The following is a 13,688-nucleotide window of genomic DNA, read 5'->3' as shown; positions in this document are numbered from 1 at the left end:
CCCCCTTCAAATATAGCGTAGACGCTACAAGGAAATCGCCCCCTTGAACATAACCTCCCAGGCCTGCCACGGGCGTGGGAAGCATGGCGGCTACAGGGCTGCCAAGGGACGCGCGCCTCACGAACACGGCCGGCCACAGCTCCCCACCGCGGGCCGAAAGCCAGCGAGCTGCGCGCGCCGCTGACGTAAGCGACCACTGTGGCGTCACATGACGAAGGCGCTGCGCTGTGATTGGCTGTGCGGAGGTCGGTGGCGGCCGCGGCGCGCTCTGCGGACTCCGCGTCGCTGTTCGGCCGGGACGCGTTGGGCCGGGGGCGCGGGGCTTGGCGGCGGTGCTCACTCATGAGGAGCCGGAAGGTGAGGGCTGGAGCCCGGCGGCAGCTGCGCTGGGCGGCGTTGGCGGGGGCGCTCCGGGCCACCCGCTGTCTGGAGAGCCGTGGCGGTGTCACGGTGCGCCTGCGGCCCAGGAGCGGCCTCCGCTTGGGCCTCGCCCCCGGGAGGAGGGAGGCTCCCAGGTCAAGCCCCCGGGAGAGGGGGCGCTCCCAGGCTGCGCCCCGGGAGCAGTGAAGCGCTGAGGCCACGCCCCCGGGAGCATGGGGGATCCGGGCCGCGCCCGTGGGACAAGTGGCGCTCACCCGGGTAAGAGGGCGCCCAGGTCAGCCCCGCAGCCGGAGAAGGGGGCTCCCAGGCCACGCCCCCCTGAAGGGAGGCCTCGGACCACTGTCCCAGGAAGGTGGGGTGCCCGCTGCAGAACCGGTTTCCACTCCTGGCGGTGCTGGATGCCTCAGAGCTGAGTTTGTGCCCCTCGGCTGCTGCCACTCCAGCGGAGGTCACACAGCGTGCCACCTGAGCCTGGCCCCGGCCACTTAACATGCAGAAAAATGGGGTGATGAGGGGTCCACCCAGAGGGCGGCGCGGACTGAAGGCGGGTGCCAGTGTCGGGCAAGGAGCAAATGCTCGCCGCGTGCGTAGCGGCGGAGGGGAGGGACCCCTTCACCGTGGACCCGGCCCGCAGCTGGGCCGGAGCCTCGTGGGAGGCTCTGAGCTGCCTCTGGGCTCTCCTGGTTTATTCACATGGAGTGGCCGCTTGTGATTTCCAACTCCTTTTACTATTTTTGTCTTTGAACCAAAATGTGTCTCCTATAGGCAGCGTATACTTGGATCTTTTTTCAAATCCAGCCTGGTAGTCTCTGTAGTGACGTTTACATGTGCCATTTTACTTTTTCTTTTCTTGACACCAGTCTTTTTCTTCCCCTGTTCCTTCTTTAAGTGGATTAAAGTGAACATTTCCTAACGTAGCATTTTCATGAATTTTTTTTTTTACTATATTTTTGGGGTTTTTTTCGCAGTGCTTGCTCTGTGTTTTACCATATATATCTTAATCAGCTTCATATTTGTACTAGGTTAATTCCAAGTGATACAGAAATGTTACTCTTACATGGTTATGTTTCTGGTGTTTTGTTATATGTATTACATCTGTTGATGTTACAAACTCAACAATACGGTGTTACAATTATTACTATCTGTGGTCGTTTCCTTAGACCCATAGGGCTTTGCTTTCACCCACTTTGTTTTGTTATTGGCAAATACAGTACATGTCTGTATATATTACATATGTATTATTGCATACAATTGCTTTCAAAATTAGTTGAGAGGAGGAAGTAGAAAGTAAGCATTTACCCTAGCTTTTGTAAGAACATAATTACCTTTGCTGGTGGGGTGTGTGTGTGTGTGTGTGTGTGTGTGGAGGGGGGGGTTAATTACTGTCTGGGATCACTTGCTTTCAGTCTAACTTCCTTTAGTATTTCTTGTAAAGTGAGGGTTTTTTTTGTTTGAGTTGGAGTCTCGCTCTGTTGCCCGGGCTGGAGTGCAGAGGTACAGTCTCGGCTCACTGCAATCTCCGCCTCCTGGGTTCAAGTGATTCTCCTGCCTCAGCCTCTGGAACGGCTGGGATTACAGGTGCCCACCACCACGCTAGCTACTTTTTGTATTTTCACTAGAGATGGGGTTTCATCATGTTGGCCAGGCTGGGTCTCAAACTCCTGACCTCAGGTCATCTACCTGCCTCATCCTCCCAAAGCTCTGGGATTACAGGCATAAGCCATCACTCCCAGCCCATTTTTGAAGTAGCTTTGCTAGCTATAGGTCCGAGTTTGTTTGTTTGTTTGAAATGGAGTCTTGCTCTGTTACCCAGGCTGGAGTTCAGTGGTGTGATCTCAGCTCACTGCAACCTCCACCTCCCGGGTTCAAGCGATTCTCCAGCCTCAGCCTCCTGAGTAGCTGGAACTACAGGCACGTACCACCAAGCCCAGCTAATTTTTTGTATTTTTAGTAGAGACATGGTTTCACTGTGTTCGCAAGGATGGTCTCAGTCTCCTGACCTCATGATCTGCCCGCCCCGGCCTCCCAAAGTGCTGGGATTACAGGTGTGAGCCACTGCACCTGGCTATTAGTCTATTAGTTTTTTTTTTTTTTTTCTGTTAGCATTTTGAATATGTTTGAATAGTCTCCATTGTTTCAGCCGAGAAGTCAGTCCTTCATTTATTGAGGTTGCCTTCTAAGTGGCTTCTTGTGGCTTTCAAGATTTTGTTCTTTTCTGGCTTTCAGAGTTTGCCCTTGATCTTTGTATTTTTACGGTGATGTATCTTTGGATCTCTTTGCATGTTCAGTTCATTCAGATTCCTGGATTTGTAGGTTGATGTTTTTCTGTAAATTTGGCGAGTTCTCAGCCATTACGTCTTGGGATATTTTTTCTGCTCCTTCCTGTCTGCATTCTTTGTGGTTCTTACTACACATATGTTAATGCACTTCATACTGTCCAACATTTCTCTGAGGCTGTCTTCAGTGTTCTTCATTCTTTTCTTCTCTCTGTTCCTCAGCGGGCATAATCTCTCCATCTAGCTTAAGTTTGCTTATTCTACCAGTTCATATCTGCTATTGGGCCCTTCTAGTGAATTTTTTTATTTCAGTTTTTAGACTTTTCTACTCCAGAATTTCTATTTGATTTTTAAGTAATTTCTCTTTATTGATAGTCTGTTTGATGCAACATTATCTTTCTTGTTTTTTCATGATTTTGATCTTGTTTATAACGGCTACCTTGGTCCTTTATATATGTATAAATCCAACTTCTGGTCACTCTCACAGACAGCTTCTGTGGCCTGCTTTTATTTCAGGGTATGAGTCTAGTTTTCTGTTTCTTTGATTGCTTCATAATTTTTTTGTCAGAATCTGGACATTTTAGATAATATATTTTAGCAATTCTGGGTACTGTCCCCAACCCTGGTGCTTGTCATTGTTAATATGCTTATATGCTTAGCAACTGGGCAGATTATTTTGATGAAGTGTGTTTCCCCTGCCACGGTGTTCAGCCTCTGATGTTGCTGGTGGGGGATGGCGCCCGGCTTTGAGTGTGCCCACAGCCACCCTGGGTGACAGTGGTTTTAGTGGGGTCCCTTTCCTCTTTCCCTGACCACATTCATCTGTTAAACTTTGCTAATGCCAGCTTATTGTGCTATTCTCAGCAATAGCCTGGGCATAAGTTGCTCTACAAACTAATCTAATCAAATTGTGGCTTCTTTGGAGGGATACTTTCTAAGGTTAGTGTTTGATTCGTTTGTTCTAAGCCCAAGAGGGCCCCTTCCAGCCGGGTTAGTCTCTGGCTCTCTCCAGCAAACTAGTTGGCCTACGATTTGGCCTCTTGCTTGATTTTGCACTGCCCCCCACCCGCTTTGTCACAGCCTCCACTGTTCTTGAGAGAGCTCCCTTAGGCTTGAACTTCTCCACATTCCATCGCAGTGAATCCCATGCCTTTGGGAAGACTCTAAGAGCTGTCTGTTGAGTCGCCTGCGTCTCACCCCAATGAGAACCTCAGAGCCAGGCTGCACAGCTATGGACAGCAATAAACTTCTCTCTGAATGGGGGCGGCGGGGGATCTAGCAGCAGCCTGAGATCCTCCACATTTGCTTCCCCTGGTCTGGAACCACCTCCTATCAGGGACAAGGTTGATGGGGCCCAGTCTTCTTAGTTCACTGGGAAGTTTATGGAGCCAAGGTGAAGCCTCCATTCTACAAATAGGGTCTGAGCAGAAGGGAGGCCCCTCTTCTCAGTCCTGCTCACTCAGGACAAGTCTCAGCAACAAGTGGGATGAGAGCGGAAAGGGAAACACTGCTGCCCGCTTGCCCTGGGAAGAAAGCCCTCTGCCTGGGAGCCGGGGGAGCTGGCCCTGTGTTCTTGGCCGCAGCAGGACAGAGCTCCAATGCCCTAGACTCTCCACGTCCTGACCAAATTATGTAGCTGTGGAGCAAGTGTTTCTCCATTTGCTGGGTGCCCGTAGGACCATTTCCAAAGGGTCTCTAAGGGGTCGTTTTGGGGACTGTTCGTCACTGTGTCTGAGTAGGTCCTCATGCTGTGTCAGCTAGCCCTTTTGGAGAAACTATCTTTGTGCTTCCGATATTCCAGTTTTTAAACAGCCTACTAGCATGAGGAGGATGTCAGTGAAGAGAAAATCTTTGACCAATCTGAGCTGCCCAACTGCGGAGCAAGAATCTGCAAGTGAGAATGTGACCAATTCTTGACATTTTAGAGTTGACACCTTGGAGGTGGTTCATCCATAATGAAACTGAAGCTAAGCTGCTCTCAGATTTTGACTCCTGTCAGTCCGGAGTGCACAGCAAAGGGCCGGCTCAGGTGTCTGTAACAGCCAGCGCTTCCAAGCCCACCAGATCCTCTGCCTTTTCTCTGCAGAAGGGGCTGAAAGGTCACCTGATGAGCCTGTCACACGTAAGAGTTCAGAACCACTGCTGCCAAGATGCTGATGCAATCTTTGAGACGCACCTGCTGCAGGGAAAGAACTGCAGGCGCAGAACACACAGACGCGCAGGCGCGGAACGCTGAGACCCGCAGGCTCAGAACACGGACCTGCAGGCGCTGAACGCTGAGACCCGCAGGCTCAGAACACGGACCTGCAGGCGCTGAACGCTGAGACCCGCAGGCTCAGAACACGGACCTGCAGGCGCTGAACGCTGAGACCCGCAGGCTCAGAACACGGACCTGCAGGCGCAGAACGCACAGACATGCAGGCTCAGAACACAGACGTGCAGGTGCGGAACGCTGAGACCCGTAGGCGCAGAACAGAGTTCAGTCCGCACCTCAGGCAGTTTTGGGGGATCATATCTAGGGTGAGCTATGGTGATGGAAGAGAGATTTGGAGGCCAGGCATCACTTGTGTAACCTCATAAGCTCCTTGCCCGTTCTCCCCATCTGAAATGGGGGTGTCGCTCCTTTAAAGCTGCTCAGGCACGGAGCTTGGCTCCCCACACAGCATATTCGGGCGCAGGGCAGCGCAGCGCCTGGAGGAGGGCTCCCAGCAGGGAGGAGAGAACGGGCAGTGGCTTTCTAGAACAGAGGTGTCTTTTCCCAGTGAGGCTCCTGATGGCATTTTAGGGAGATGGGCTTCAGACCCGTGGGAGGATTTTGATGAAAGATGTTTATGGCAACTCTTAGCAAGTTCTGTTACCTCTGTTGCCTCAGCTCCCTTGGTGTGGCTGTGACCGTGACGTCTGCCAGGGCTCTCAGCAAAGCCCTGCTCCTGGTGAGAGGATGGAGGCCCAGCCCCCGGTGTGCCATGGTAGCAGGTGCTTCACGGGCCTGGTGGCACCTGGTTCGTCCTGTGTATAGCTGGCAGGTGTCCTGGCCTCCTGCGGGCTGCTGCCTGCTCTTCTCCCCCATTTCAAACGCAACTCCAACTGCCACAATATCATGGCGTCCGGAGCTGTCTTGGGCTCCGGGCTGGTGGCGGAGGTGGCTTATCTCTGTGCGTCGTCGCTGCTGTCGTCGTCGTTTGCTTTTTTATTTCTCTTGCCTGCTGTGGGGCAGAGCGCTCCTCGTCCGTCCCTCTGCGTTCCAGCTCTAGGGCCTGTCGGCAGTAGCTCTTGGGCCTTTCCTGGCCGTTCCAACCTGCATTGCTCCTTTTTATTGCTTCTGCTACTCACACTCATTTCTTTTGAGTTTTAAGGTGAGTTTTAAAACGTATCATCATCTAAGTGCAATATGGTATTCTAGACTGGATCCCAGAACAGAGAAACAGTTCATGGAGAAACTGATAAAACACAAATAAAGTCTATAATTTAGTGAAGAGAATTGTGCTGTCGCTCATTTCTTTCTTTCTTTTTTTTTTTTTTTTTGAGAAGGAGTCTCCCTCTGTCACCCAGGCTGGAGTGGTGTAATAGCGTGATCTCAGATCACTGCAACCTCTGCTTCCCGGGTTCAAGCGATTATCCCAAGCAGCTGAGACTACAGACATGCGCCACCATTCCCGGCTAATTTTTGTATTTTTAGTAGAGACAGGGTTTCGCCGTGTTGGCCAGGCTGGTCTCGAACTCCTGACCTCAGATGAGCCACCCACCTTGCCCTCTCAAAAGTGCTGGGATTACAGGTGTGAGCCGCCCCATCTGGCCACTGATTTCTGAATGTTGACACGTCTATAGTTGTTTAACGTTAGTTGAAGCCAAGTGAAGGCTACATAGCAACTCGCTATACTATTTTTATATCATTATTTTTTCAGAGACATGGTCTTACTCTGTCACCCAGGTGGAGTGCAGTACGGCAGTCATAGCTCACTGCAGCCTCAAACTCCTGGGATCAAGTGATCCTCTCACCTCAGCCTCCCATATAGCTGAGACTACAGGTGCACACCACCACAGCTTGCTAATTTTTTTTTTTTTTTAATTTTTTTAGAGATGGGATCTTGCTGTGTTGCCCAGGCTGGTCTTGAACTCCTGGCCTCAAACAATCCTGCCTCAGACTCCCAAGTAGCTGTGATGACAAGTGTGAGCCATCACTCCTGTTTCTTTGTACTACTATTTGGAACTTTTCTGAAAACCTAAAATTATTTCTAGTTATTTAAAGTGTTGTGTCTTTAATTTCTTTCTTGTTATTAGAAGAGTTTGCTTTGCATTCAGAATGAAGGAGAGGTAGAGCAGTTTGTTAGGAGAAGATTTGTGAGACCAGTAGCTTGCTGCTTTCAGCTAATAGAATGGGACTCTAATTCGAGGGAGAGAAGCTTTGGTTTCCTCATGTGGCCTTTTATCAAGAGCTTTGACAGTGTAGAAAAGTTGCAGATCCTTCTCAGGGTGGGCATGTCCTGCTTATTCTAAACACTTTGAAGTTGACTTAAGTTCCACTAATGTACACATGGTGGTTACTAGAAACATGCAAGATAAGGGACCAGATCGCCCCAGGCCTCCGAGATCCTGGAAAGAGTAGCTCCTGTATCTTAAACCCAGGCACAGTTTTGTTTCGATTTGCACATTCGGGCCACTGGTGTCTCCACAAAGATGATACTCCATGGGAGTAGGGGGCTGTCTTCGCGCTATCTGTAGGTGGGAAATTCTCCTCTGCGCATTCATGCTGCTTTCCCGAGAGTACTCTCTGACTGGCTCTCGATCTGGTCTAGCTCACAGGTGGAGTGCGGTCTTCAGCACGCCTGAAAGCCCGAAATTGTTCGGCAACCGGGTTGGCCTCTGCCCAGGAAGTCGCTGGTTCCACGTCTGCCAAGACAGCATGTCTGGTGAGCCCTGTTACCATGGAGAACGCCAAGTTCCTGACTCAAGAGTCCATTTTCATACAAAATTGTCATTCCAAGATGTGTCGCTTTAGAAAAATATCAAATGTTGCCTATCTGCCAGAGGGGGAATATTTCAGATGAAAAGGCAGCAGCACTCTAATTGCCTTCAGGGAAAGACACACTGACAGGTCCTCGTGTGTGTGTGTGTGTGTGTGTGTGTCTGTCTAGACCCAGGCTCTGAGACCACTTGTGCTCGTCGCTCTGCTCTCAGGTCAGCTGTCCAGTCTTGCTGGCCCATTGCCTTCCCGCCTCGCCCCAGAGGCTTTAAGAGAAAGGCAGAGTGGGTGGGAAAGGCTCATGTCAAGTGCCATTCAGCCTAGCACAGCTGTCATTTCTGAGCAGTGGGTTCCTGAACTTACAGGTGCAGTAGAGCTGTGCCACTGAACCCAGAGCTGCAGCCAAGGGGTTGGGACTTGGCCATATGCCAGCCTCATAATGAGGGGTTTGGTAAAAATTTGTCAAAGTCAATTTAGCAAATATTTTTAAGCACCTACTGTGTGCCAGACAGTAGTCCGTGAATAAAGCAAAGACCCCTGCCTTCACGGAGCTTTTGCCCTAGCAGAAATACAGGAAAGCTGGATTCTTTTGTTGTAATTGTATGATATGTAAATCCATGCTTCAGAATTCTCTCAGGAACTGTGACGCCTCTAGGAAAACTGAACGTGGAGGGTGCTGTTGGGGTGTGTCTGGATTCAGTCGCAGCCTCACTCGGATTTTGTCTCTTGGTGGCAGTGAAATGGCGATCTGTGAAGATTGTGGTCTTTATCATTTCACCCATGAGAAGTAATAGTAGCCTCTGGATTGACGCCTGTTTTATTTGCTAGATGTGTCTGGTTCCCCTTACATTTTTTTTCTTGACAGACTTCCTCATACCACAAAGCCACAGACAGGCGAATGTCCAAGAAGTTCAAGTGTGACAAAGGTCATCTTGTGAAGTCAGAATTACAGAAGCTTGTCCCTAAGAATGACAGCACTTCTTTGCCAAAAGTGACACCGGAGAACCCTTGTGAAGATGAGTTTGCTGAAGGCAGGGCCTTGCTTCCAAGAGGTGAGGCTGGAGCTTCTGTGCAGCAGAAGGCTGCAAGTCTGCCCCTCGGTGGCTGCAGAGCTGTGAGTGACTCTCGCTTGGCAAAGACTGAAGGTGGCCTGTCCCTGCCGAAACACAGTGCCGGGGCAGGGGCAGAAGAATCCAACAGCAGCTCCACTGTGCAGAAACAGAATGAGTCGGGGCTAGAGGCAGACGACATGCAGAAGCCACCACTTCAGATGGACAACAGCATCTTCCTAGATGACGACAGCAATCAGCCAATGCCCGTGAGCCGCTTCTTTGGAAACGTTGAGCTCATGCAGGTAAGAGTGGCACCTTCCTCCTTCCGAGGGCATCAGGCAGCCAGCGGCACATTCAAGTCACACGCTCCCCACTTAACTGCATGTGAATAATGCCTTGACACAAAATTCAACGTCAGTTAATCATTTTAACCCCAGAGGTGAAAATGAAACCGTTGGCTCATTGGGAGCACTCCCTCCGTCTCCCAAGCTGAGAATCATTGCCACAGGGAAAGGCTGTGGCAAGGGAAGTGGGGCGCGGGGCGGTCTCCCCCCACAGCCACGGGTGTGCTTTCATGGAATCAGGTGTGCGGTTTTTGGAGCATCCATCCCGTGCTTTCTGTTGCTTTCTCTTTTGTTTTGAACCCAGCATCTTTCCTTCTCTTTGCTTGATCAGCCCAGTAGGAAAGAAGTTCTTATCTAGAGAACGTGCTGGGACTCGGTCATTTTCACGCGTCTCAAAGGGAAGAGTGCTCTGCAGCCGCGGTGCGAGAGGGTGGGGTGCACTGCGGGTGCAGACGCGTGTTGCTCGTGACTCACGTCCATGTTCTCTTCCCCTCTAAGGACCTCCCACCTGTGTCTTCATCTTGTCCTTCAATGAGCAGACGAGAGTTCAGAAAAATGCACTTCAGAGCCAAAGACGACGACGACGATGACGCTGATGATGCCGAGATGTAGAGGCTTTACAGGGTGATGTCTGTGCATGGTCAGTACCATTAACGGTGGGACAGTTCAGCAAGTTACTAGATTTATATAAAATACATCTCCAAGAGAATGTCTTCTTGATCACGCTTCAGAACTGACGCATCACAGTCAATAGTGCAAAGCACCAGATGCCTGGAAGATGTACTCATGGGAGCAAACACTAAAACAGTCTTTGAAATTGCAAAGCTGCCGTACTGTGCCAGTGGCCTTTCTTTGTTTTTTCTTGTTTTTTTTTTTTTTGGAGATGAAGTTTCTCTCTCCATCTTGCTCTGTCGCCAGGCTGGAGTGCAGTGGCGTGATCTCGGCTCACTGCAGCTTCTGCCTCCCGGGTTCAAGCAATTCTCTGGCCTGAGCCTCCCCAGTAGCTAGGATTACAGGCATGCGCCACCACGCCCAGCTAGTTTTTGTATTATTAGTAGAGACAGGGTTTCACCATGTTGGCCAGGCTGGTCTCGAACTCCTGACCTCAGGTAATACACCTGCCTCAGCCTCCCAAAGTGCTGGGATTACAGGCATGAGCCACCACACCCGGCCAGTGTCCTTTCTTACCGACGTACATACATGATGGCTTGAGTCAGCTGCAGGGCAGAGGCTCACTGAGAGGGATCTTTGTAAAGACAGCTCTTCACTTCAGCGTGGTAGCTTTAGTGTGTTTTCCATTGTCATAATTTGATCATTCGTGTGATGAATCAAATGCTAGTTCTTAAAGAACTCTTTTATTTCTATATGTGGAGCTAATGTTTATCTTGGAAATTTTGCAAAATACATGTAAAAAAGAAATAAAATATATTTTGAAAGCAGTCTTATGTTCCTGAACCCAGATTCCTTTCTCAATGCCTGGGAGCCACGTGGAGGAAACAAATCCTGCCTCAGTCTCATGCTCCCAAATGCTTGTAAAGCTGGTCCTTTTTTTTTTTTTTTTTTTTTTTTTTTTTTTCTTTTTTTTTGAGACTGAGTCTCCCTCTGTCGCCCAGGCTGGAGTGCAGTGGCACAGCCTTGGCCCACTGCAACTTCTGCCTCCCGGGTTCAATGATTCTCCGACCTCAGCCTCCCAAGTAGCTAGGATTACAGGCATGTGCCACCATGCCCGGCTAACTTTTTGTATTTTTAGTAGAGACAGGGTTTCCCCATGTTGGCCAGGCTGGTCTCGAACTCCTGATCTCAGGTGATCTGCCCACCTCAGCCTCCAAAAATGCTGGGATTACAGGTTTGAGCCACTGTGCCTGGCACGGGTCCATCTTTTAGACCCATTAACCACTGAGGCCCTTGGGAAAGGCCCCTTCCCTCCTCGAGTGGACTTCTGCTCCCACGCATCTGCCACAGAAGTGTGGGGCTTTCCTCCTGTGTGGTGGGGAAGGCCAGCCGTCCAGCAAGGGCCATGCTCTCCTCCAGGCCATGGAGCGGGCCATCTGCAGCTGCCTCACAAGGACTGCGCTCCCCAGCCCCACCGGTGTCAAGGAGCGCCTCGCTGAGTGTTCTCGCCTGAGGCAGTGGAGAGAAGCCGTTGGGAGTGCTTTGTCCGTGGTCTCTTCCTGCTACCAACTGCACATAGAAGCCAAGTGGACCAACCAGGGGCGGGCTGGGGTTCCTGGGTGACCAAGGACAAGAAGCTGCCGGCCATGTGGGAAGACCGTGTGGGCCTTTTCATGAATGAGCAAGAGTCATGCTGCTTTTGAGCTATTATACGTTTCTGGTTTAAGAATAAGAGCAGCTAGAGGCCAGGTGCGGTGGCTCACGCCTGTAATCCCATCACTTTGGGAGGCCGAGGCAGGGTGGTCATGAGGTCAAGAGATGGAGACCATCCTGGCCAACATGGTGAAACCCCGTCTCTACTAAAAATACAAAAATTAGCTGGGCATGGTGGCCCATGCCTCTAATCCCAGCTACTGGGGAGGCTGAAGCAAGAGAATCGCTTTAACCCGGGAGGCGGAAGCTGCAGTGAGCCAAGATCGAGCCACCGCACTCTAGCCTGGTGACAGAGCAAGATTCCATCTCAAAAAAAAAAAAAGGCAGCTAGATATAATCCTGTTAAAATGTCCTGTGAAGCACAGGAAGGATTTTCCATGACACAAATTGGAAGCAAAATACAGGTGAAGTGACCCATGAGAAGTGTTTCCACTCTTTATTGTTCAAATACTGCCCTTCCAATGTGATCCTTTTCTCATGAGCTGTGACCTTCACCTGCTTTGAATCACTTCGTGATTTATTGTTCAACATACTATCATTTGAAAATATGGCTTGTAAAGTCATTTTATGATAGGGAAAATAATTTACAACTTTGACCAGGCACAGTGGCTCATGCCAGTAATCCCAACGCTTTGGGAGGCCAAAAGGTGGTCAGATTACTTGAGGTCAGGATTCAAGACCAGCCTGGCCAACATGGTGAAACCCCATCTCTACTAAAAATACAAAAATTAGCCCCTGTGGTAGTGGGTGCCTGTAATCCCAGCTACCTGGGAGGCTGAGGCAGGAGAATCACTTGAACTCAGGAGGTGGAGGTTCCAGTGAGCCAAGATCACGGCATTGCACTCCAGCCTGGGCAACAGAGCAAGACTCTGCCTCAAAACAATAAATAAGTTAATAATGTACAACTTTAGACTGCTGCTTGAATAACTGAATAACAGGACCTATCTCAGTGGGGATGAGAATTCTGCCATCCTCTAAGCAGACTTCAGTGAGGTGCACGGTCCCGAATGATGATGCACCTGCAGAGGAGACGCAGGCAGAGTGGAAAGCACGTGCGTTCTGGGGCCACCCCTGCTCACTCACAGTTGTTAACCTGCACTAACAAGCACTCCCAGGTGGAAACACTTCCCTAATCTGCATATGGACTTTTAAGCATCAGTCCTAGCTGGACGCAGTGGCTCACACCTGTAACCCCAGGACATTGGGAGGCCAAGGTGGGCAGATGACTCGAGGTCGGGATTCGAGACCAGCTTGGCCAACATAGTGAAACCCCATCTCTAGTAAAAATACAAAAATTAGCCAGGTGTGGTGGTGGGTGCATGTAGTCCCAGCTGCTCCAGAGGCTGAGGCAGGAGAACTGCTTGAACCTGGGAGGCAGAAGTTGCAGTGAGCCCAGATTGTGCTACTGCACTACAGCCTGGATGACAGTGAGACACTGTCTCAAAAAAAAAAAAAAAAAAAAAAAAAAGGCTGGGCACAGTGGCTTACACCTGTAATCACAGCACTTTAGGAGGCTGACTAGGGAGGATGGCTTGAGGCCATGATTTCCAGACCAATCTGGGCAATACATTGAGACCGACCCTGTCTCTACAAAAATTAGCTACATGTGGTGACACATGCCTGTGGTCCCAGCTACTTGCAAGGCTGGGATGAGATCACTTGAGCCCAGGAGTTGGAGGCTGCAGTGAGCTGTGATTGCACACTGCACTTGAGAGAGAGCAAGGTGACAGAGCAAGACCCGCTCTGTGTAAATACACACAACGTGTCCCCTGTAAAGAAGGCACAGACAACAGGGCATTTCGTGAGTCTTGTGGAGCCTTTGGGGACAGGGCAGGGAAGAGGGACATTTGGGGACAGGCACAGGGGCCAGGAGCAGAGGCCACGCCATGTTTGCTCACAGAGGCTGTGGCAAGGTTTTGCTTTTGTTTTGACGGGGTCTCACTCTGTCAGCCGGGCTGGAGTGCAGTGGCATCATTGCAGCTCCCCGCAGCCTTGCCCGCCTCAGACTCGGGTGATCTTCCCACCTCAGCCTCCTGAGTGGCTAGGACTACAGGTGCACATCACCGGGCCTGGCTAATTTTTGTCTTTTTTGTTGAGACAGCGTTTCACCAGGTTGCCCAGGCTGGTCTCCAACTCCCAAAAGTGCTAAGATTACAGCCATGAGACACTGTGCCCGTGGCAGTTTCTTAAAATAAGACAATAAAGTTTGCCACACCGACTGACTCTTCCTTTCGTGAAAGATTTCTCTGTAGTATGCGATGCTGTTTGATAGCATTTTACCTCCTCATAAACAGAACTGCTGCATGTCCAGGGCAAGGTGGCACTGGACTGTTGAGAAGGAAGGAAT

The 13,688-nt window shown here is 50.4% G+C and overlaps 1 protein-coding gene across 3 annotated transcripts; it reads left to right on the top strand.

The window, feature by feature from the left end:
• Positions 1-224: 224 nt before the first annotated feature.
• C11H1orf174 (chromosome 11 C1orf174 homolog) lies at positions 225-13,563 on the top strand. 3 transcript variants are annotated; one of them, XM_074379965.1, is made up of 5 exons: positions 296-357; positions 4,459-5,099; positions 7,454-7,567; positions 8,486-8,974; positions 9,515-13,563. In XM_074379965.1, exons 2-5 carry the CDS (start codon positions 5,073-5,075, stop codon positions 9,626-9,628), a joined length of 744 nt encoding a protein of 247 aa, XP_074236066.1. In that variant the 5' UTR covers positions 296-357; positions 4,459-5,072; the 3' UTR covers positions 9,629-13,563. The 3 variants fall into 3 exon arrangements, with proteins under 3 accessions (XP_003939678.1, XP_074236066.1, XP_039330516.1); XM_039474582.2 differs by having other exon boundaries at positions 312-357; positions 4,744-5,099; XM_003939629.4 differs by lacking the exon at positions 4,459-5,099 and having other exon boundaries at positions 225-357.
• The last annotated feature ends 125 nt before the right edge of the window (positions 13,564-13,688 follow it).

This window comes from Saimiri boliviensis, chromosome 11, assembly GCF_048565385.1.
Source record: "Saimiri boliviensis isolate mSaiBol1 chromosome 11, mSaiBol1.pri, whole genome shotgun sequence".
NCBI lineage: Eukaryota > Metazoa > Chordata > Mammalia > Primates > Cebidae > Saimiri > Saimiri boliviensis.
This window is presented reverse-complemented; position numbering and strand designations above follow the sequence as displayed.